This window comes from Centruroides sculpturatus, unplaced genomic scaffold (assembly GCF_000671375.1).
Source record: "Centruroides sculpturatus isolate CEXI.00-Female unplaced genomic scaffold, Cexi_2.0 scaffold986, whole genome shotgun sequence".
Lineage (NCBI taxonomy): Eukaryota > Metazoa > Arthropoda > Arachnida > Scorpiones > Buthidae > Centruroides > Centruroides sculpturatus.
The window spans coordinates 269,932-294,973 of NW_019385126.1; the positions used below are offsets into that span (position 1 = coordinate 269,932).

A 25,042-nucleotide genomic window follows, 5' to 3' on the forward strand; every position below is an offset into this window, starting at 1 on the left:
TTTTTTTTTTTTTTTGTGAAATTTAACAAGTGAAATTTTTAGAAGCAACAAAAGAAACAAGATAAATTAAAATGGATAATGATTTAAAATATTTTGTATACAATTTTAAAATATAAATATAAAATAAACAATATAAGAAAGTTTTGAACCATCAATATATATATATATATATATAAAAAGCCTTATAGGGATATTAGCAACAATGACAACATTAAATAGAAATACAACAGTAACATTGCAATCATATATGCAAAACCATAAAATCACTGTAAAGTTTTACAGGCAAAAACTTTTCATTAATAAAAAAAAATGCCATAAGTACCTTTCTTTTAGTTTTTTCAACAATAATACTGTTTGTAACTGTATACAAAAAAAAAATAATAATAATAAGTACAGCACACAAATATTTTTAAATATTAATTTGGCCCTAATTACTGGATCAAATTAATACACCTGAAAATATTTTATGTAAAAATTGACAATTTATAATGGATGGAAGTTTGTAATAAGCTTATTCTATATAAATTGTTACATAATTCTAGCAAATAGTATATTAAAATATTTTTCTTTCTTATAGCAAATCATTTTCAACAATTTTATCAATCTAAATATCTAAATTTGCTACAAAATTTGGCAGGTGAATCGAGATGGCTCAATGATTGCAATGGAAGCCTAAATTTGCATTTGAACAGTTTTCTTTAGACATCAACATTGAAAGATACTTCAGAATATCAGTACTTGCTATATATTTTATATTTATGCACATTTTTATTGTCACAAGGTCATCAACAAGCTATCTAATAAAATTTATATATAGGCATCACTATATCACCATAAATGCTTAAGTTTGACAGCTGTGTAAACAGTAAGAGCTTTAATTCAATAAAAAATTTTTTCTGAGGATGAAAATACTGGAGATATACGGAATGTAAAATTTATTTTAAATTTTCCATGAATTTCTCATCATTAAGTCAAAATATGCATCTGTATCAATAGAGGAACTAACGCCTGCATAGTAATTAAGGAATTCTTCTTCTGTTACCTATTAAAAATGTTTTAAAAAATAATTTAATTATTCCTGTATAAAGTTATTAATTATATAATGTACAAACTTAAATACCTTTCCATCTGGATTATTTGGACAATCAAAGCTTTTCAAAAACATTAGAAAAACCTGATCTTCAGTCATTTCTCCATTTAAGTACTTAGGATGTTTTTGTGCATTATAGACACCCTTCAAATCTTCAATAGTTATCACACCATCGCCAGTGCGATCCATCTTTTTAAATGCCTGATTTATCAAATTTATGCGACCCGCTGACATTGGAGGCTGTAAAAGATAAGTAACTTATTTGCTATTGTTGTCATAGATGAATTCCTACAGAATATTAGGAATAAATGATAAGGGTTTCAAAATTTTAAAATATAGCATATACATTCAAATGATTTTCTTGCCATTTATGCAGATGAATTTTCCTTATAATAAAATAAAGTAGCTGCTCAAAAATTTCAAAATTAATGGCATTAGTCTCAAACAAAAAAAAATTTTNTATGGAAATAAAAATTTTATTGATGCAGGACTTCAAACTTTTGCCTGATATATATGTTCAAACTAGAGGAACTTTGCAGTTATAGTGACATTTTTAAAATTAATAATATATCTGAAAGAATTTTAATTCAGCATTTATATAGATTAAACAACAAAACACACATATTAAAATAAGAAATGTGAGTTAAAATCCTGTTCTATACCATTATTTTTCAGATGGGAACATAAATTTATACACAACAGATATTAACGGTTATTTGCAATCCACATTCTTAAATAATTTAATAATGTTTTGTTCTAATTCTAATCAAAGATTCAACAAAATTTATTTATTAACATTGAAATTATTCTTCAAAGACTAATTTAAGGAAAAAAAATCTAGAATATATAATATAATAAATTGTAAAAATTAAAATTTTAGCTAACTTAACTTCTTTATTTTCTTTAATCAAAATTAACTATTTCAATTAAAGGAATAAAACATAAGCAAGAAAAATGGATCTATTTTCTTTTCAAATAAAATTAATTTTTTTTAACTATGTTGTTTATCAATAAGTAAAGAGAAAGTTATAAAATTCTTATTTTCGTGGTGTAAATCAGTTCTTTTTCAATACTGTGAAAAGCTAGGTTGAAATCTGCCAAAATTTAATATATTAACTTAGAAATTTCTGACTTATTTCAGAAATTATAGTATCAAATTGAATTTTATATTAACTGACTTTTTATGTATTTTCAATTTGTAATTAAAATTTTTATAAAAGCACAGTTAATTTAATATTTGGATCTCAAATTTTTCAAAACATACTTTTAATTTTATTGAATATAATAATTAATATAGTACAAACTATTTAGTCAAACTACATTTAATAATTTTATTAAGTCATAACACTGTTTTAATAAGTTTTTCACTGTAATGTATGTAGTAATATCTAATGTTACTAATCTACAAAATTCAGTATCATATTATCTATATGTAAAATTTTTCACATCTTAAATATCTAAATTCAAATTTTATGCATGCATATTATAATTTTTAAACACTTGCACAACATATTTTATTAATAAGAGTTACATCCAGAAGACATACAGTTTACAAGGTTAGGCACAATAGGCAAATGTGGGATATTTAAAGGATTTGTCTTTAATTCCATTAAATGGCTAATTAATCAATCATCAGACTCAAAACTGATCTGGTGAATTTTTCAAATGCATAAAATTAATTAAAAAGAGCTATATAATTAGGATATATATATATAAAACAAAAAAAGGCAACGTAAGTAGACAAAGTAAATCTTTGTTTATGAAACAAACTACATGTAAGAATTAAATCGTAACGTACATTGGTTTTAATTAATATAAATGCTAAATTATTTTATAGTGACTACAATGAAATTAATATTGATATTCTTATAAAAAGATTACAAAACTTTGTACAATAAATTCAACAATTTTTACATGGCAGTAAATGTTTTGGATGGACATGGTTAAAAATTTAAGTTTCTGCTAGTAACACAATATGGTGGTAATATCAGGATCTTTGTAATCTTATAGAAGATTTTATATATTCTTAATCAAATAAATACATCCGATATATTACTTTTTGTGTGTAGTGCAATTTAACAAAATATCTGAAAGTAAGGTTTTTCAATATTGAATTCAAAGTTTATATACTAGGTTTTCACATAAGGTGCTACAAGTCAATAATTTGAAAATTTATAAGAATAAAAGTTAAATATTATTGAGACATAATTTTTAATGCCTTAAAAATAAGGACTTGCCTATTTTCCCTTTAGGGTGGAAATGGGAACAACTTCAGAATTTCAAATGGAATCCCAATTTTTTTGGGGGCTGCAATTTCAAAAAATTATAGACCTATAAATTCCCACTGTTGTCTGTCTGTCCTTTATTAATCTCAACAATGGAGTTTGATAGATGAATGTCGAAACCAGATATTGAAAGATTAGGGGCAGGAGGCCCTGATATATGAACTTCTGGTACAAACCAGAAGTCATGTTATTTCAATTAAAAATTTTTTCCCTGAAAGGAATTAGCAATAGAGTTGTGTCGATCATCTGTCTAATGGGAAAGTATGATAAATAGGGGCAAGACACTAAAATATATGCTCTCCACCTCAAATTAGTATTGTAATGTAAATTAATTAAAAATTGCAGCCTGGCATTGCGACGATATCACAATAAATAATGCTCAAGTAATTCAAACATGTTTGGATAACAATAGAATTAGACACAGATGATCAATTGATGTCTAGGTCACAGGACCTGACCCCAATTATTTCCTATTGGGTTTCATAAAGGATCAACAACTGACCACAATTCAAGATATTTTAGCACATGCATCACTTATTCTTTGCTTCATAACACTGAAAGTGTTGTGCTCCATTTGAGAATCTATTACTCAATTACTGAAATGTTTAGATGGAAATTGACATCTCTCTGAACATTGTTTATTAGATGTATTTGTAATTATTGCTTTTATTAAATAAAATCTATCACACTAACCTTGTATAGCTTTGCAGTTATTACTTAGAACATATCACTAATGTTTTCGACCCATTTCTAGGGTTTTCTTCAGGTGTTCTGTAAGTTTTTCTGGTGCGATTCCTATTTTTAATTGTTCTGGTCTCCAATGCTTTTACCTTTGGAATTTATTTAAAAAATAATAATAAATAAATAAATTCTGAAGATAGAAGCATTGGAGACCAGAACAATTAAAAAATCAGAATTGCACCAGAAAAACTTACAGAACACCTGAAGAAAACCCTAGAAATGGATTGAAAACAGTGATATGTTTTAAGCAACAACTGCAAAGCTATACAAGGTTAGTGCGACATATTTATTAAATAACTGAAAAAATAAAGGAATGGGGAATAAATTAGCATAAAAAACTTGCCTTTTTAAAATTAAACCATTCTGAATAAAACATTTTTTTATTATTTAAGAGATAATCCAAAAATATGAAAAAATTGGAATTCCATTTTAAATTTTGAAGTAATCTCCAGCCATACACCCACAAAGGATATAGGCAAGGCTTTATTTACAGCATTAAAAAAGCCTTTAAAAATATTTATTTATTTACATTTGCTCAGTAATACATGTAGACTCATAGTAATCACATGCTCTATAGCATTTTTTATTTTATTTATTGTTAATTATTTAAAAAAAGATAGACAAAACATTATAATTTACCATTGTAACTCAAGTCTTCTTTTATAATAGCACTTATACTTTACTTTTTTAAATCTTATTTTATATAAAAATATTGGTAAGAATAAATTTTAATATTTATATTAAAAATTTTATTCTTACCAATTTATTTTTTATCAGAAGCATATTTTTCTGAATTATTGACTCTTAACATCTTATATGAAACATCCTTTATAACTAAAAAGTCTTACTATTAAGCATATTAGAAATTATATCATTTCAATTATTATATATTGGTGAAGTTTATAAGTTAATTGACCCAGAATAATTCCAATGTAAACAGTAGTTTGATTTCTACAACAACAATAAAGATAATACAGTCGACCCCCCATAACACTGTTGATTATTCCGTTTTATATGAATTCCATGTTGTATGAGTCACTTAGATTTTACAAATACAAGTGACTCGTACAACATGGAATTCATATAAAACTGAATAATCAGTGTTATGGGGGGTTGACTGTACCTAAAACCGTCAACTTAATGAACAATATATAGGAAAAATTTTCAAAGCTAAACAATATTCTATAAAACTTTGAAGCAAAATTGGAAAAATTTATTTATCTATGATAATTAAAAAATCCAGAAAAAACATTAAAATTAGAAATTTGTAAGTGATAAATGCATAGTTTACAAATTTCACAAAACAAATTAATTTTTGAAAAGATCCTTTATAGCAGATATTTTGTAAAATTTAAAATGTACTGTACAACATTACATTGTTATAATGAGATATATTTGCAGTTTCAAATGAAAGTTTAAACCTTTGTGTTGTATTTTCTGAAAAATCTACAAAAAAAAAGTTTCAGCAAGTAATTAACAATAAATTGATAACTAATTATTTTATAAAGAACAGAACTATTTTTATTTTGGCTACTAAAGAGTTAAGTGTAAAATATAGTAATTAAAGTCAATGTATTAAATTGGAATTTAAAAATTTTTTAAATATAATTATTTTTTTTTTTTTTTGTGAAATTTAACAAGTGAAATTTTTAGAAGCAACAAAAGAAACAAGATAAATTAAAATGGATAATGATTTAAAATATTTTGTATACAATTTTAAAATATAAATATAAAATAAACAATATAAGAAAGTTTTGAACCATCAATATATATATATATATATATAAAAAGCCTTATAGGGATATTAGCAACAATGACAACATTAAATAGAAATACAACAGTAACATTGCAATCATATATGCAAAACCATAAAATCACTGTAAAGTTTTACAGGCAAAAACTTTTCATTAATAAAAAAAAAATGCCATAAGTACCTTTCTTTTAGTTTTTTCAACAATAATACTGTTTGTAACTGTATACAAAAAAAAAAATAATAATAATAAGTACAGCACACAAATATTTTTAAATATTAATTTGGCCCTAATTACTGGATCAAATTAATACACCTGAAAATATTTTATGTAAAAATTGACAATTTATAATGGATGGAAGTTTGTAATAAGCTTATTCTATATAAATTGTTACATAATTCTAGCAAATAGTATATTAAAATATTTTTCTTTCTTATAGCAAATCATTTTCAACAATTTTATCAATCTAAATATCTAAATTTGCTACAAAATTTGGCAGGTGAATCGAGATGGCTCAATGATTGCAATGGAAGCCTAAATTTGCATTTGAACAGTTTTCTTTAGACATCAACATTGAAAGATACTTCAGAATATCAGTACTTGCTATATATTTTATATTTATGCACATTTTTATTGTCACAAGGTCATCAACAAGCTATCTAATAAAATTTATATATAGGCATCACTATATCACCATAAATGCTTAAGTTTGACAGCTGTGTAAACAGTAAGAGCTTTAATTCAATAAAAAATTTTTTCTGAGGATGGAAATACTGGAGATATACGGAATGTAAAATTTATTTTAAATTTTCCATGAATTTCTCATCATTAAGTCAAAATATGCATCTGTATCAATAGAGGAACTAACGCCTGCATAGTAATTAAGGAATTCTTCTTCTGTTACCTATTAAAAATGTTTTAAAAAATAATTTAATTATTCCTGTATAAAGTTATTAATTATATAATGTACAAACTTAAATACCTTTCCATCTGGATTATTTGGACAATCAAAGCTTTTCAAAAACATTAGAAAAACCTGATCTTCAGTCATTTCTCCATTTAAGTACTTAGGATGTTTTTGTGCATTATAGACACCCTTCAAATCTTCAATAGTTATCACACCATCGCCAGTGCGATCCATCTTTTTAAATGCCTGATTTATCAAATTTATGCGACCCGCTGACATTGGAGGCTGTAAAAGATAAGTAACTTATTTGCTATTGTTCTCATAGATGAATTCCTACAGAATATCAGGAATAAATGATAAGGGTTTCAAAATTTTAAAATGTAGCATATACATTCAAATGATTTTCTTGCCATTTATGCAAATGAATTTTCCTTATAATAAATTAAACTTAAGTAGCTGCTCAAAAATTTCAAAATTAATGGCATTAGTCTCAAACAAAAAAAAATTTTTTTTAAATCGGTTGTCTTTGTTATATCAATAGTTAATAATGTGTTATTTAAATCACTTTTCTCAAGGTATTTAACTAATATTACTAATAATTTTCTGTATATCATTAAAGTATATCAACCTTACTTGTTAGTTCAGAAGCAAGTAAGAGAATTTCTTCACTAAACACTAACCTTTTAACTTCAAAATGTTTTCAGCCTTTTAAAGACTGACTACATTTTGAAGTTAAAGAGCTCAGTGCTTCTAAACAGATCATCATTATGAAAAAGAATAACTTGATTGTCAGTATTAATTTTCAAACAGGGCATTCCAGTATCAGAAAGTTCTTCTAAAATTCAAATTTGGCATCAAGAGAGCAAATATCTCATTGAAGATGACATATTCTATTAGAGGAATGTCATCCTAAATATACAATGTAGTTCAAAAAACGGTGAAAACAAAAAATAAGCAAGATAAAGGCAAAATGGAATAAAGATCAAAATAGGAAACAACAAATAAATAAAATCAGTAAAACCAAATTAACTGTAATTTAAAAAGAGCTTTTTAAGATGTAAAAATGATGTTATAATCTTTAAAATTAATGCAATATGCCTTTCTTTCAGAAAAGTAAACATATAGTTGTTCTAAGGGCTTTAATCCATCCAGTAAGAGAGATAATTTAAAGAGATCTCGTTAAATAGCAACCTGAGTCTGTTGCACATATGGCCAAAGCAGTTGTGTGTAACCTTTACGTCAGCTGCATGTTCACATAACCTTGACAAGAGGGAGTGGGAAGTTGCTCTAATGTATTTACTCTGTGTATGAAACCTCTCATCTATTATTGGTGCCTTGTATATGCCAGGAATTCTGAAAGCATGTTGTGTATTCTATTTTATGTATACATAAAATAGAATACACAACGTAGTACAGCCTGTCATTTTTGCTATCATCTTATATAAAAGGTTGAAGATAGGAAAGACAAATTGAAGGCCACAACTGCCACTTTGTATCTTTTGCTTATTGCTGGCATAGATGTTGGTAAGATGTTAAACTAATGTATCTGTGTTCTCTTGCTATTTCTTTAACGTGTGTTAACTTATGTGTTCTGGATGTTCATACAGTATGTGAAAGTTCTCTTGATTAAAATGGTATGTTGAGAGGTTTTGGTATATTGACATTGATATGCATCCACCTTGTAGCTTAATATAAATCTATCAACACTGTATCGGTGTTGTTAGATTTATATTAAGCTACAAGTATCCAGTAGAATAAATAGCATGTAATAAGTAAACAAATTTTTTCAACCATGTTGAATGGTCATTGTCAGATTTAATTAATTCAAATCATAGAAAATTAAAAATTGGAACAGAAGTTCAAATCTTCTAGTTTTCGGGCTAACATCCTGCACTAAGTTACTTTACTAAATAAAAGCAAATGTTTTTGATGATTTTATACAATTATCTTCAGGTAAAAATCATCAAAAACATTTGTTTTTTGTTTTTATTTAGTAAAGGAGCTCAGTGTTAGAATTATTTTAACTTAGTAACATGCAGTTTGTTTCAATTTTTAATTTTTTGTGACTCAAACTAGACAAGCCTGACAATAACTGTTCAACATGATCAAAAAATGTTTGTTTAGTTATTAAATATTATTTGTTCTACTGGAGTATTAAGATGTCTTATTAGATTTATCATTTTCTCTAGTATTAGTGTATGTTTATAGCTTAATATTTATGTCAAGAAAGTGAACCTCATATTGACTACTTTGTTCCAATTTTAACTTTAGTCTGTAGGGGGTGGTTGTTAACTGTGTGCATCAGGCTTCTTTAATCCATTTTGTCTTCTTGCTCACTGGCTTTTTTGTTTTCACTGTTTTTCAAACTATATGCCATTTGAATTTTGCAAAAACATTCTGATACTGGAATGTCCTACATTCAAAAATCAATGCTGACATTCAAATTGTTCTTTTTTGGAATGATGTTCCATTCATAAGCACTGAGGATGGCCTTTAACATGCCAAAAATGTCTTGAAGTTAAAGGTTAATATTTAATGATTACATATCTCCAGTTTTAATCATGAAAAATTTCTTTTGAAAGTATTTCAAATTCATTTACTATAATTTTAGAAAATTAATTATGTTTTTTGATAATTAAAATTTGATAAAATTTATTGAAACTATGAAACATGCTTTTTATAGACTGTATATAAAAGAAATTATATATAATTTATAGCTTATACATAAATTCAATATTTTCAAATGTTTTGAAATGTTAATTATATAGCTATAAGGTAGCAATTTTTTTTAAATTGAAAGTGTAATTTCCATTGAGTTCAATAAGATAATAAAATTTTCTTGCTGTAAAATATAAGAATGGTAGCAACTTACATTTGTTTTTTGTTCAGATCTGGACTAAAACAGATTAGAGAACAGTAAAGAAAAAATTTAACTTCTATACTGAGGGATTATTTTTGGTGAATAGATTCATAACACAAAATTATTTATGAGATTAAATGAAAAATTATGCATGTCATTAACATTTACAGTATTTCTTGAATTGATCTTATGCTAAAATTGAAGTAATGAAACAGTTATTGATGTAATCAACTGAAAAATATTTTTCATTAAATGCTTCTCAAATCCTAAATAGCAATCTTTATATAAAGACTAAATCTTGCAAATAAGCACAAAAACAAGCTTGTAGAGAAAATATCATGATGATAAATTCAAACAAATTCAAACATTTTAATCCAATTGTTCATTTATGTTCCAGAAATATCACCATCAAATATACAACACAATATCTAAAATAAAGAAGGAATGTATTCTATCAGGCTAACAGGAATACATTTTCTTCTGCCTTTTACTCAAAAGATATCATCCTTGAAACTTCTTTCTCTTCCTCAATTAATCAAACAATTCTAATATTAATCTGTTTTGGATTAACCACAATGTAATTTTTTCAATTAACCCATTTAACAATATGATATAACAACTCTAAGACCAAAAACAACAATAATCTCAAAACTATCAAATAACCAACCCAAATGTGCATTTTCACTATGCAACTATAAATTGAACCTTACTTGTTACTCCCTCCATCTTGCTTAAACTTGAGGTATTAAGACAAATTTCCACTTATTTATGTGAGTTCAAATAATAAGTGAAAAATACTGCATAATTACTACAATTTTCAAGAATATTTTTATCAATGCATTGCTATTCATATTATCAACATAATTTATACAATTAAACAGTGCAACTCCATATAAAACAACAAAGAAAAATGCTAGATTCTAGAAATAAAAAGAAATTTATTGTTTTAAATAATTCAGATTGACCGTATTTTATCAGTTTCTGTCAAGCTTAACTTATTGTATTCCTGTCTAAAAATATTAAAATATTTTTTTAAAAATTCAAATTAAAATTCTTCTTTAATATTAATTATTGTACATTTTAACTTGTAAGTGTCAATCTGAGAATATTACAATAAATATATTTTAATTTCTAGAATATGGTATTTTTCTTGTTATTATAATTAAGATTTTAGATGTAATATGTGCATTTGAATAGCTTTTAGTGCATTTAAATAACATTGTACCTGTTCATAAAGTTCATTTCTGATACATGGACAGAATTAGCCCATTTCTTTGCTGGAATATAAGAGAAAATATTTAGGTTAACATAGGGTTATAGGAATTAAGTAAAACATGCACTTCTACATATGATCATTATTAGATTAATATTTTACCATCAGAAAATATTGAGAAAAAGTCAACAACACTTTTTTTAAGTCCTAAAATTCATGCAACGTAATATAACAAAATGGCTAAACAGTATTAACAGTCTTTAGTTATAAAACTATGGAGAATAAGTTTTATTTATCATAATCTTATTTGCTACTGTATAAATATGTAATGTGTTTCATAATATATTTTAAACAATATTTACTATATAGCGTAAAAATATATGGATGTCTTCAACTTGTGAAGTTAATTTATTCCAAAGATTTCTATCCAACTTGAAAAAAATGTATATTATATGATGCTTAAATACAATATATTTAACATAGAGACTGTATTTGGCAATAAACTTCTCAACAAATAGCACAACTAAGGAACTTACTAACACTTTTGATTTCTAACTTTCTATTGTTGCTAACCAATGTTGTAAATGTGAATATTTCTAGAAATATTGTTAAGACATTTTGAGATAATGAGTTCACATTTACATGCTAAACATAAAACACAGAACAGTATGTTATGTTGTATATTGTGTTAATTTGATATGGCAACCATCCAATGATCCCAACAATCCAGAGTGGGTACCATCATTGCTTCCTCACAAATCTCAAGAAAACATAATATATGTAGCATTCTATTTTATCTTTTATTACAAATGGTAATACAGTAAGACCCTGCCTAACACTGATTCAATATAACATGGGTCTGCTCAAAGCCTTAAAAAAGCTCAAAATTTACGCAGCATTTCATTCATTCATATATAATACGATTACAACTGTCCCTTGATAGTCTGACGTGGTCAGTAGTCCGACACACCTCCCGTCAAGGTACCTGTCCCCGTTACATGTCTGCTTGCACAGAAGCATGTTGCGACATGAATCTTGCCACCCAATTCTTATACGATGACACACATTTCGTGTGTTTTCCATGAGCAGTTCTGTTCGAACAGTTGGAGTAGGGAATATTGTAGGCTACTGCTAACAAAACAATACCAAATATATAATCACTTTCGGTAATCCTACACCCCTTTGGTCCCATACCTGTCAGATTATCAAGGGACAGCTGTATTTGCAAACACGAACCAATAAGCAAAAGGTGGCAAAAACGTGTACTTTGCACAAAACAAACATAGATTTAAAGAATTTTGGAAAAAATATATCATCATGGATGCCATAGGAAATATGGAATTTGCTTGACAAAAATTAACTGATAACTTCTTCTACACTTCATTCATGAATTTATGGCTGAAGGTATCCAAGAATTCTCAATGAGAAGAGCCCATCACTGTATCGTTAGGTTGACCAAACTCAACCTAATCAATATAACAGGACTAGGAGGTATAGACAAGCAGGATATTGAGCAGTTACGGCAAGTTACTGGCGCGAGCGTTACCAACGACGACCTTCAAGAACTGGCAGAACAAAGAATTCGTGTAGAACTGGAGATTCTGAAAACGAAGAACCCAAAAAATTTCTCTGTAGATTTCCTTAGTAAAAGTTTGGTAACGATAACTGAAATTGTTGATCAAATTGTAGCAAATGAACCAGATTTTGAAAGGAGTGCAAAAGCAAAACGAGGAGTTTTGGATGCAATCTTCTGCTACCAACATTTGCTTAAGGGAAGAAAAAAATGACAAATGAAACTTCACAACTTTACTGCAAAACAATAAGAATTTCAGAAAAGTTGGGATCTTCGTCTTAAAAAATGAACTTAACACAAACATGTAATTTAACATATATTATTATACAAATTAATATAAAGATAACTTAAAATTAAAGTAAAATTTGTTTATTTTTGGTTGCATGTTCCCCTATTTACTCTATGTTTAAATGACCTCGTTTAATTGTCTAGAAACACTTCCCCCATGTTAAGAGGGATCTTACTGTATATAATTGCCATTTCTAATAACATATGTAGGTCTATAGAAGAAATCAAGAAAAATAACTAAAAATATGCAATTCATTAAATATAATGCTACATTGAACTTGCATGTTATTTCACACCATAGACTCAGTAATATTGTTAATGAGTACTACTGTAAGAACTTGACATTTAGTTACAGACAAAAAAGAAACAAACAGTTATTTCTTATTAAATGTGCTTCTAATATTCTATGGGCCAGCTTTGCGCCTTAATCATATGCACAGCTGAGATACAATCGTGATCCAGGACCTTGCTTTGTCTCATGATCTCAAACATATCAATCTTCTAATGATTTTGTACATCAGGTCTGACAGTGGAAGATCAATATTGTACCAATGTAGGAGCTTCTCTGCATGTGCATAGGTGATGAGAACACTGTTGTTGATAGTGAAACAGACACCCAGTTGTTCAATAGTGTGGAGATTATAAGACTTAATACTGATCATAAATATATTCACTATCCAGCAGAATTTGGATGGAACATCTTTACATTCCTCATTACTGACACTAGAAAGTTCTTGTTGGGCTGCAATTTTCAAACTGGAGACCTATACATTCCCGCTGTCATCTGTTTGTCCTTCGTTAATCGTGAGAATAGAGTTAGATAGATGAAAATTGAGATCAAATATGGAAAGCTAGGGACCAGAGACTCAAATTAACTATATACAATTTCCAGTCCAGTCAAGAGTCACACAATTTTTTAAAATTAAATGATGATTAAAAATTGCAGCCTGGTATTGTTAAATTTAGTTCTCGTCACCAACCAAATATATTCATCACAACAACCATTGCTCAAACATAAGATGAAACTAAAGTCTGTCAAAAATGCTTTTACCACATCTTACAGCTTGATGGAAACCCTTCACACCAATCCCAGCATTAAGTACATAGAAGCATCTCACTATGGAAAAAACTTTCAAATTATTTATTTTTATTTTCCCATTCATCAGTCACCACTACATTACCTAATGTACGAGGGCGGTTTCTTTTTCAACTTCCGATGGTCCATAAGACAAAGACAAATGTAAATAACAAAATGAATTTATTACAATAACATGATTACTTTTTGACATAGTCTATTTTTCGGCAACAGGCATTTGTCTATCTGTGGATGAGCTTTGAAATCCCCTCTTCATAGAATGTTGCTGCCAGTGATTGAGATGGGCCTTAATATTGTTTTGAAAATCATCATTAGTCTCAAACCACTGCCCTCCTAGCCACATTTTTAGTTCAGGAAAGAGGTGGAAGTCACTCGGTGCTAAATTGGAGCTGTACACTGGGTGTTTAAAAAGTTCCAAGCTAGGTGGAAGTATGAAAGGTAAAAGTCTTCACACCTTTAATGTGAAATCAATGCTGAAGTTCAACTGTAATGTTTTTTGCAATCCTGCCTCCCTTCCTCATCTGTAAGGGAAGCAGTGGGAGTTGAAGACCAAGCCACCTGCACTGACCATAGAACATTCCTCTTTGAGCAAGCTGTCACATTATAGTAGTTCTTTCACACGTAGGAAGCACTTTCCATCAGTAAACATGATAGATTCTTTCTAAGAAATTATGCCAACTTCCCTTACACTTTAACACTGTACCAATTTTCTCTCACAACGTAACTTGATAATGTATCTGTTTGGCCTATAAGGTTATAAGTTCAAATATTTCTTTGAATTATTTTTTTGATATTTATCAATTTAGTAAATGTTTAAGAATTCTTATATTTTAATACAAATTTTTCTTAAGAATACTTGAGACAACAAGAAATTTGTATTATAAATAGGATACCATACTGTTTTAAACAATTATATTGTATTGAAATTTGGACTAAATGAAACCAGCAGTAATTATGTATCTAATTTTAAACTTGACTATTAAACCAGAATTTTATCTATTTCACAACATGGTGAATTTTAATCACATTCTCTATATTACTTAATACTATCTAATATAAAAAGAGAATATTTGAATTTATGAGCTAAACAAATCTCTTATTAGTACATAATTTCTGAAATTGTTAATTTCCAGAAAAGTGTTGTAAGGATCACTGAAATTTTACACTTGTAAAACAGTCATGACTAATGTCTTATCTATGCCATCTATCATAGTCTATGACATTTATAAACTTATGACTAATGCAATAAACTTACTCTTATGCAACCTATATCTTATGCTCTTTATTGCTTTTGTCACTGCTCAATGTCATTTGTCTTCGAGTACTTTGGCAGTAGAGTACTGAAACAAGGTATATTTTCACATGGTGTTCTGTTGTAGCAAATAAACGTGTAGCACCCATAATTCCAAGTGTACACGATATCATATTTTTACCCATCATCATTAGCACTACAGTATGGTGTGAAAATTTTGAAAAGGTGTAAAAAAATGCCAAATATTAGATGGTCTTATATTGCTGTTGAACACTGTTGGATGATATCACATGCCATCCTATTCTTTATAACAAAAAAAGACTCAAATTATAAAAACAGAAGTATGGAAGCAAATGGCTTTAAATAGCGACAGTCAAATTTTACTAACTAGAATGTTTTCAATAGTTTTTAACAACCTTCCTCAAGTAGAATACATAACAGAATGCCAAATGGAAGTTTAAACATTAACATTTTAGAATAAAAAATTCAAATGTGGAGATCAGACTGTTAACTAATTGTAAAAAAGGAAACAAACGCAGGATATTAAATTAATACTTTATTTTTATGTTATTTACTTTACTAACTAATTATTAACTATTAACTAATACTTTATTTATAAATTATTTTATTTTTATGTTATTTTTGAATTAGTTTAATGTATGCATTCATTTTCTTTTTAAGAGCCACCGCAAACTAGAGCTTTACGCGAGCAAAACGCTAGCAAACCCAATGACGTCAAAGACCCCACTCCTTTCTTCGTGGGTGCGAAGAAAGGAGCGGGGGCTTTGACGTCATTGGATGTTCTAGCGCACATTTGCTAGCAGTAGTTTGCGACGGCTCTAAGGTTGGTTACCAATCCAATCGTCACATGTGAATTTTGTATTCTGGAAAGTTAGCATTTAAACTTCTGTTTGGCATTTCATTATGTATTCTACTTGGTGGTCATTAAAAATGATCAAAAACATTCTAGTTAGTAAAATTTTTCTGCATTAAGGTTGTTTGGGTATGTTTAAATAGTGACAGGTCAGGTAAGATATTAGTATTAAATGTTAAAAAAATTAAACTGAAAAATATAAAACTTCATTTTAAGCTGAAAGTTTGGCCATCATTTTTTAAAATGGCAAAATTTCCAATAATTCATTGCAAATTGTCTTCCATTTCATGTGAAGTGTGTAGGCATGTAAACAGCAACAGTGATGTGATCATACTAAGTGTAGATAAGTATTAAATGATTGCTTGATCCATTTAAAATTAAAACAACACTAAACAAGGAACAGATTATTATTAAAACTGAAATGTTTTCAGTCCATTCATAGACTATCATCAGGATCAACTCCAATTCAAAAACAAAAGATTCCAAAATGTAATAATCAATTAAATCATGTTAATAAAAACAAATCGTAAATATCATACAATTTTCAATGAACTGAAAACATAATTTTTGAAAAATCTGGAAATCCTTTGAAGAAAGAAAAAAGAAGAAAAAGGATATTATCTATCAAAGTAATGATTTGACCATTCAAGAAATAAAGCATTATAATTTGTAGACTAAAAGATTTTTAAGTTTAAAATTTTGTAATATAAAATAAATCGCCAACTAAAAAATGATAGTCTAACTTGGATGGCGCACATGCCAAAAGTGGCACACTGGGAGAAATCATCTGACAAATAATGTAGTGTGTAACTTTGGTTTATCATCTGTCATTTTTTAATCATCCTTATGATTTATTACTTGATCGTCCTTTTTTGATCAGTTTCTTTACATTTATTATACTGTATTTTCACAGAATCGCCACCACGCCAATCTATCCAGGGGAGACCATGAAATCAGATATTTCCATATGGTAAAAGTTGGCATGCCTGTTTAAGTGAGGTTATGCATCCCTCTCTGGAGGGCACATTAAGAAAACAAAGGAGTTTTTATTCTGTGAAAATTGTGAAACTGTGACTGACTAAACTATTTTCTAAAACTGTGAAATTGTCAGCATTATATCAAAAAGTACAATTATATGTTTAATTTCTTCAGTTTGTCTTCTTTCTAATGACGTAAAATAGTTGTGTAATTCCTACTAATGTCAATAAGTCATTAATTATTTTATTGTCTTCTAAATGAAAACTCTTTTCCTGATTTTAAGTCAATCAAACTACAATGTTATAAAAAATATAAAAACTTCACAGATATCTTTGCTTTCTTTCCATCTTTTATACTAGCAATAGTTCAGAACAGAATTTTTTATATGCAGAGATAACCTTTCCTTTGAGGTTACAGCCCTGCAACATCATTTACCAGAGGATGGCCATTTCTGTTTACATTTGCCAATATTTTAAATATTTACTTTATGTATTTTTTTGTAAAATTGGCTAACAGTTTTTAATTTTTTAAAAAATTAAATACAGTCTGCTTAGATTTTAAATATTTACAATGTTATTATTTTATTGTATTCAGAAGAATGCTTTCTTTAACATTTAATTATTTTTATATTTTAGTCGCAGTTTAACCGACATGCTGGTCTCCCGTTTTTATGTGGCAAGCCAGTCATCCTGTGAAAATACAGTAATTAAAGCATATGCATTCCATTTCTTTAAATATCGTTATTCAAAATGTAAACTTTAGTGCGCACAAACATTTTTAAAGATAATTATGTTCACTATATGACACACGACCCAAAAAGTTTGTCATTCCTGGTCTTACTCTGTAATGTTTTTAGTTGGCAGTTTATTTATTTAATTAAAAACTCCAATTTTTACAAGTATAGAAACAATGTATAAACTAATGTGACAGTCTTAGCCATTATAATGTTAAATGTCCTCTTTATAATTTTCAATAAAATATGAAGATTTTCACTTTTGTGTTCCAGCTCATTGGAATAATTATCAAAATACTTACTTATATAAAATCTAACATTCAAACTGAAACAAAAATACAATCTATTTTTTTCAAACAAACAAAACAAGCTAAAAAATATACCAGAATCAAATGCAAAATATTACTTTACTACATTGAAGACACTTTACTTTTAAAATCTAATAAAATATCTTACTTCCATAATTGCCAGCTCCACACAAATGTCTTTTGTTGGTGAAATACGCATTTATATGACAACCGCATTCAAATTATTCTTGGAACAATTGTTAAAATCACATCATTTTAGCATTTGTCACTGTCATCTGTTAAATTGTGGAACGAACATTTGGAAACGTAACAAATTTTATCATATATTGTAAGAAAGAAAAACCTGAAGATAGTCTAAATTGGACAAAATACTATTATAGTAAAAGTTTTGCTGGTAACAAGATGTTTAATATTCATTCCCTTGAAAAATCAAACCAGTTATATTAAAAGTTTATCTTTTGGATTCAAGATGACAGAAGAAATTATTAGAAGACAACATATTCTTTATGAGAAAGGTAGGAATGCCATGTTGTGTGAGGGATACCTGTATTAAATAAATACTCGCATGTTTTCAACTATATTTTCAAATATTAATAATAATTATACTATATAATAAAAAGGAACTGCACATCATCATTGCACAGGGATAACAATGCACGAACATACTTTCTGAAGTAGTTCAGTCCAGAGTGAGATCTTTTAAAAAAATATATTATCCATTTTTGTGAATATTCTAATAAGTTTACTATTAAGAATATTGTATTCAATGATACATTCAAAAAGTACTATGTAAAAATTATAAACTGATTTGAAATGACAAATCTGAATTTTAAATAAATCTATTTCTCAAATTTTGAAAATAATTTCCTTTCACAAGTGAATTTTGTAAAGAAAGAAGAGATGAAAAGTATTTATGAAAATATTTAGGGAGTTTATTCAGTATGAATACAATTCAGAATTCTAAAGAGTTATATTCTGATCAAACCGAATACTTAATAGGTTCTGGCTAGTTTAGCATTTAATAAATAAAAGATATAAAGATTTATACAAAAACTGAATACCGAAAAATATTGATTATTTAAACATTTCATATATAATTTATTGTATATGTGTCAAAAGATACGACCTTTGTTTAATTTTAATCATAAACTAAATTCTCATCAAAAACTTTATTTTAATTTTAAATATCTTAAAATTAAAACAATTGATGAAATAAAGAAATTAACATATACAAAAAAAAAAAAAAAATGTGATTTGTAATAACTGCATATTATTATAAAATACATTTTTCTGTATTATTTTGTAAGTTTAAACATTTTATTCATTTCATATGTTTTTAATTCTTTCCATCTTGTAGACATACAACTTTTTTGCAAGCTTACTATAGGCCTAAATCAGGGACGGATTAAATGGTGGGCGAACTGGGCCACTGCCCTGAACCCACTAGCCCCCAAAGGCCCTCAAGATTCTTGATATTACCATAACAAAATAGTACAATATAAAATTATAAAATAACCATATATTTTTGAAACCAAAAATATACCATTATTATTTTTATTATTATTGATAATTAATATTCATATAGAAATAAAACCAAATACCATATTTAAGAAAATAAGAATGTAAAAATTGCTGCATAAATCACACTTCCCCAAAACGTGGCTGCTAATGCTTATAAAGTTGCATCAGACATGATACAAACATTTCCCAATGTGGAAATTATTTTAAGAATATTTCAAGCATTAACTATAACAAACAAATGCTTTGGATGAACGATCTTTTTCCCGTCAAAATAGAATTAAAAATTATGTAAGAAACAAAATGAATGAGGACCAGTTAACTCGTATGACAATTCTCTATATTGAATATGAATTATTAAATACAATCAACTGCAATGACATTATTGAAAAATTTGCAAAAGAAAAGTTTTGAAAAAAGCATACTTAAACTCAACTTTTTTTATGTATGAATGAAAAGAATGTTTAAATTGTATTTATAAAATAATATAAATGAAATATGAACTTATTGTCTTGAGATCTAATGTAATGTAACTAAAACTATTAATTGTGATCTAAATGTAATGATGATAAAAAACATAAATTAAATCATTATTGTCATTATCTTTTTTCATTAAGAACCTTAATTTAATAAGTAATTAATAAATGAATCCTTTAAAATCACTATGTATATTGAGAGTTATCAAAATAAATTACCTTAACAAAATAGGGGATTTTTCAAATTTTACTACCCACGGGCTCAAGTAAAGTAATCTGCCACTGGCGTAAATAGTGTGAAATGGGCATTGAACCCTAGTTCAACATATACAGATCAATCCATCCATGAAAATTTGAACGGACCTAGTCTCAAACCCATTTTAAAATTAATGTGAAACCTAACATGAATTAATTTTAAAACAATAAAGTCTTCAAATGCTATTTGTTAAATACTTATACTGCAGCATTTACCAACACTAACCTCTTTGTTTTGGTAGAAACAATATATGATACAGATATATTTGTGAATCTTGGCTTATATTTACTGTAGTAATTTATTAATATTTAATTCCACTGAATTCAAACTAGTTTTGAGAATTTCCAGTTTTTGCCAGCATTAATTTTAAGTATATCTCAAAAAAGTTATATATTACAAAACTAAACATTGGCTCATAATTTTAATATGCTTCTATTAAGAGACCATAACTGAAATTAATTAAAATGTATCAAAATTCATTCTCAGAAATAAACAGACAATAAATACTAAGCATTTCATTCTATTTTATATTTTAATTCAAGAATTAGTCTAGTTTTTCATTATATAAGTGTCTATATCTGTTTCACAGGTAAACAATAGATATTTTTTNCCAGTGATTGAGATGGGCCTTAATATTGTTTTGAAAATCATCATTAGTCTCAAACCACTGCCCTCCTAGCCACATTTTTAGTTCAGGAAAGAGGTGGAAGTCACTCGGTGCTAAATTGGAGCTGTACACTGGGTGTTTAAAAAGTTCCAAGCTAGGTGGAAGTATGAAAGGTAAAAGTCTTCACACCTTTAATGTGAAATCAATGCTGAAGTTCAACTGTAATGTTTTTTGCAATCCTGCCTCCCTTCCTCATCTGTAAGGGAAGCAGTGGGAGTTGAAGACCAAGCCACCTGCACTGACCATAGAACATTCCTCTTTGAGCAAGCTGTCACATTATAGTAGTTCTTTCACACGTAGGAAGCACTTTCCATCAGTAAACATGATAGATTCTTTCTAAGAAATTATGCCAACTTCCCTTACACTTTAACACTGTACCAATTTTCTCTCACAACGTAACTTGATAATGTATCTGTTTGGCCTATAAGGTTATAAGTTCAAATATTTCTTTGAATTATTTTTTTGATATTTATCAATTTAGTAAATGTTTAAGAATTCTTATATTTTAATACAAATTTTTCTTAAGAATACTTGAGACAACAAGAAATTTGTATTATAAATAGGATACCATACTGTTTTAAACAATTATATTGTATTGAAATTTGGACTAAATGAAACCAGCAGTAATTATGTATCTAATTTTAAACTTGACTATTAAACCAGAATTTTATCTATTTCACAACATGGTGAATTTTAATCACATTCTCTATATTACTTAATACTATCTAATATAAAAAGAGAATATTTGAATTTATGAGCTAAACAAATCTCTTATTAGTACATAATTTCTGAAATTGTTAATTTCCAGAAAAGTGTTGTAAGGATCACTGAAATTTTACACTTGTAAAACAGTCATGACTAATGTCTTATCTATGCCATCTATCATAGTCTATGACATTTATAAACTTATGACTAATGCAATAAACTTACTCTTATGCAACCTATATCTTATGCTCTTTATTGCTTTTGTCACTGCTCAATGTCATTTGTCTTCGAGTACTTTGGCAGTAGAGTACTGAAACAAGGTATATTTTCACATGGTGTTCTGTTGTAGCAAATAAACGTGTAGCACCCATAATTCCAAGTGTACACGATATCATATTTTTACCCATCATCATTAGCACTACAGTATGGTGTGAAAATTTTGAAAAGGTGTAAAAAAATGCCAAATATTAGATGGTCTTATATTGCTGTTGAACACTGTTGGATGATATCACATGCCATCCTATTCTTTATAACAAAAAAAGACTCAAATTATAAAAACAGAAGTATGGAAGCAAATGGCTTTAAATAGCGACAGTCAAATTTTACTAACTAGAATGTTTTCAATAGTTTTTAACAACCTTCCTCAAGTAGAATACATAACAGAATGCCAAATGGAAGTTTAAACATTAACATTTTAGAATAAAAAATTCAAATGTGGAGATCAGACTGTTAACTAATTGTAAAAAAGGAAACAAACGCAGGATATTAAATTAATACTTTATTTTTATGTTATTTACTTTACTAACTAATTATTAACTATTAACTAATACTTTATTTATAAATTATTTTATTTTTATGTTATTTTTGAATTAGTTTAATGTATGCATTCATTTTCTTTTTAAGAGCCACCGCAAACTAGAGCTTTACGCGAGCAAAACGCTAGCAAACCCAATGACGTCAAAGACCCCACTCCTTTCTTCGTGGGTGCGAAGAAAGGAGCGGGGGCTTTGACGTCATTGGATGTTCTAGCGCACATTTGCTAGCAGTAGTTTGCGACGGCTCTAAGGTTGGTTACCAATCCAATCGTCACATGTGAATTTTGTATTCTGGAAAGTTAGCATTTAAACTTCTGTTTGGCATTTCATTATGTATTCTACTTGGTGGTCATTAAAAATGATCAAAAACATTCTAGTTAGTAAAATTTTTCTGCATTAAGGTTGTTTGGGTATGTTTAAATAGTGACAGGTCAGGTAAGATATTAGTATTAAATGTTAAAAAAATTAAACTGAAAAATATAAAACTTCATTTTAAGCTGAAAGTTTGGCCATCATTTTTTAAAATGGCAAAATTTCCAATAATTCATTGCAAATTGTCTTCCATTTCATGTGAAGTGTGTAGGCATGTAAACAGCAACAGTGATGTGATCATACTAAGTGTAGATAAGTATTAAATGATTGCTTGATCCATTTAAAATTAAAACAACACTAAACAAGGAACAGATTATTATTAAAACTGAAATGTTTTCAGTCCATTCATAGACTATCATCAGGATCAACTCCAATTCAAAAACAAAAGATTCCAAAATGTAATAATCAATTAAATCATGTTAATAAAAACAAATCGTAAATATCATACAATTTTCAATGAACTGAAAACAATTTTTGAAAAATCTGGAAATCCTTTGAAGAAAGAAAAAAGAAGAAAAAGGATATTATCTATCAAAGTAATGATTTGACCATTCAAGAAATAAAGCATTATAATTTGTAGACTAAAAGATTTTTAAGTTTAAAATTTTGTAATATAAAATAAATCGCCAACTAAAAAATGATAGTCTAACTTGGATGGCGCACATGCCAAAAGTGGCACACTGGGAGAAATCATCTGACAAATAATGTAGCGTGTAACTTTGGTTTATCATCTGTCATTTTTTAATCATCCTTACGATTTATTACTTGATCGTCCTTTTTTGATCAGTTTCTTTACATTTATTATACTGTATTTTCACAGAATCGCCACCACGCCAATCTATCCAGGGGAGACCATGAAATCAGATATTTCCATATGGTAAAAGTTGGCATGCCTGTTTAAGTGAGGTTATGCATCCCTCTCTGGAGGGCACATTAAGAAAACAAAGGAGTTTTTATTCTGTGAAAATTGTGAAACTGTGACTGACTAAACTATTTTCTAAAACTGTGAAATTGTCAGCATTATATCAAAAAGTACAATTATATGTTTAATTTCTTCAGTTTGTCTTCTTTCTAATGACGTAAAATAGTTGTGTAATTCCTACTAATGTCAATAAGTCATTAATTATTTTATTGTCTTCTAAATGAAAACTCTTTTCCTGATTTTAAGTCAATCAAACTACAATGTTATAAAAAATATAAAAACTTCACAGATATCTTTGCTTTCTTTCCATCTTTTATACTAGCAATAGTTCAGAACAGAATTTTTTATATGCAGAGATAACCTTTCCTTTGAGGTTACAGCCCTGCAACATCATTTACCAGAGGATGGCCATTTCTGTTTACATTTGCCAATATTTTAAATATTTACTTTATGTATTTTTTTGTAAAATTGGCTAACAGTTTTTAATTTTTTAAAAAATTAAATACAGTCTGCTTAGATTTTAAATATTTACAATGTTATTATTTTATTGTATTCAGAAGAATGCTTTCTTTAACATTTAATTATTTTTATATTTTAGTCGCAGTTTAACCGACATGCTGGTCTCCCGTTTTTATGTGGCAAGCCAGTCATCCTGTGAAAATACAGTAATTAAAGCATATGCATTCCATTTCTTTAAATATCGTTATTCAAAATGTAAACTTTAGTGCGCACAAACATTTTTAAAGATAATTATGTTCACTATATGACACACGACCCAAAAAGTTTGTCATTCCTGGTCTTACTCTGTAATGTTTTTAGTTGGCAGTTTATTTATTTAATTAAAAACTCCAATTTTTACAAGTATAGAAACAATGTATAAACTAATGTGACAGTCTTAGCCATTATAATGTTAAATGTCCTCTTTATAATTTTCAATAAAATATGAAGATTTTCACTTTTGTGTTCCAGCTCATTGGAATAATTATCAAAATACTTACTTATATAAAATCTAACATTCAAACTGAAACAAAAATACAATCTATTTTTTTCAAACAAACAAAACAAGCAAAAAAATATACCAGAATCAAATGCAAAATATTACTTTACTACATTGAAGACACTTTACTTTTAAAAATCTAATAAAATATCTTACTTCCATAATTGCCAGCTCCACAAAAATGTCTTTTGTCGGTGAAATATGCATTTATATGACAACCGCATTCAAATTATTCTTGGAACAATTGTTAAAATCACATCATTTTAGCATTGTCATTTGTTAAATTGTGGAACAAACATTTGGAAATGTCCGTTCCACGACGTAACAAATTTTATCATATATTGTAAAAAAGAAAAACCTGAAGA

General features: G+C 27.6%; 2 protein-coding genes across 2 annotated transcripts in view; both read right to left on the minus strand.

The window, feature by feature from the left end:
* Window positions 1–73: 73 nt before the first annotated feature.
* Window positions 74–1,362, minus strand: LOC111635140 (calcyphosin-like protein). The gene is made up of 2 exons (XM_023379999.1): window positions 1,121–1,362; window positions 74–1,042 (listed from the first exon to the last, which is right to left on the minus strand). Exons 1-2 carry the CDS (start codon window positions 1,322–1,324, stop codon window positions 941–943), a joined length of 306 nt encoding a protein of 101 aa, XP_023235767.1. The 5' UTR covers window positions 1,325–1,362; the 3' UTR covers window positions 74–940.
* A 4,366-nt stretch (window positions 1,363–5,728) lies between these two features.
* The window catches only part of LOC111635144 (calcyphosin-like protein), a 23,430-nt gene continuing 4,116 nt past the window's right edge, over window positions 5,729–25,042 (minus strand). The window contains exons 3-4 of the mRNA XM_023380004.1: window positions 6,850–7,076; window positions 5,729–6,771 (exon numbers count right to left, since the gene is read on the minus strand). Of these exons, the coding sequence (XP_023235772.1) occupies window positions 6,670–6,771; window positions 6,850–7,076 (329 nt within the window). The 3' untranslated portion in view covers window positions 5,729–6,669. The remainder of the gene's footprint in view (window positions 6,772–6,849; window positions 7,077–25,042) is intronic.

Bases quoted from the DNA above. Each gene is read 5' to 3' on its own strand.
- LOC111635140 (XM_023379999.1), bottom strand. From the start codon at position 1,324: ATGTCAGCGGGTCGCATAAATTTGATAAATCAGGCATTTAAAAAGATG. The intron at 1,043-1,120 runs GTATTTAAGTTT...CATTTTTAATAG, and splicing joins CAAATAATCCAGATGGAAAG to GTAACAGAAGAAGAATTCCT.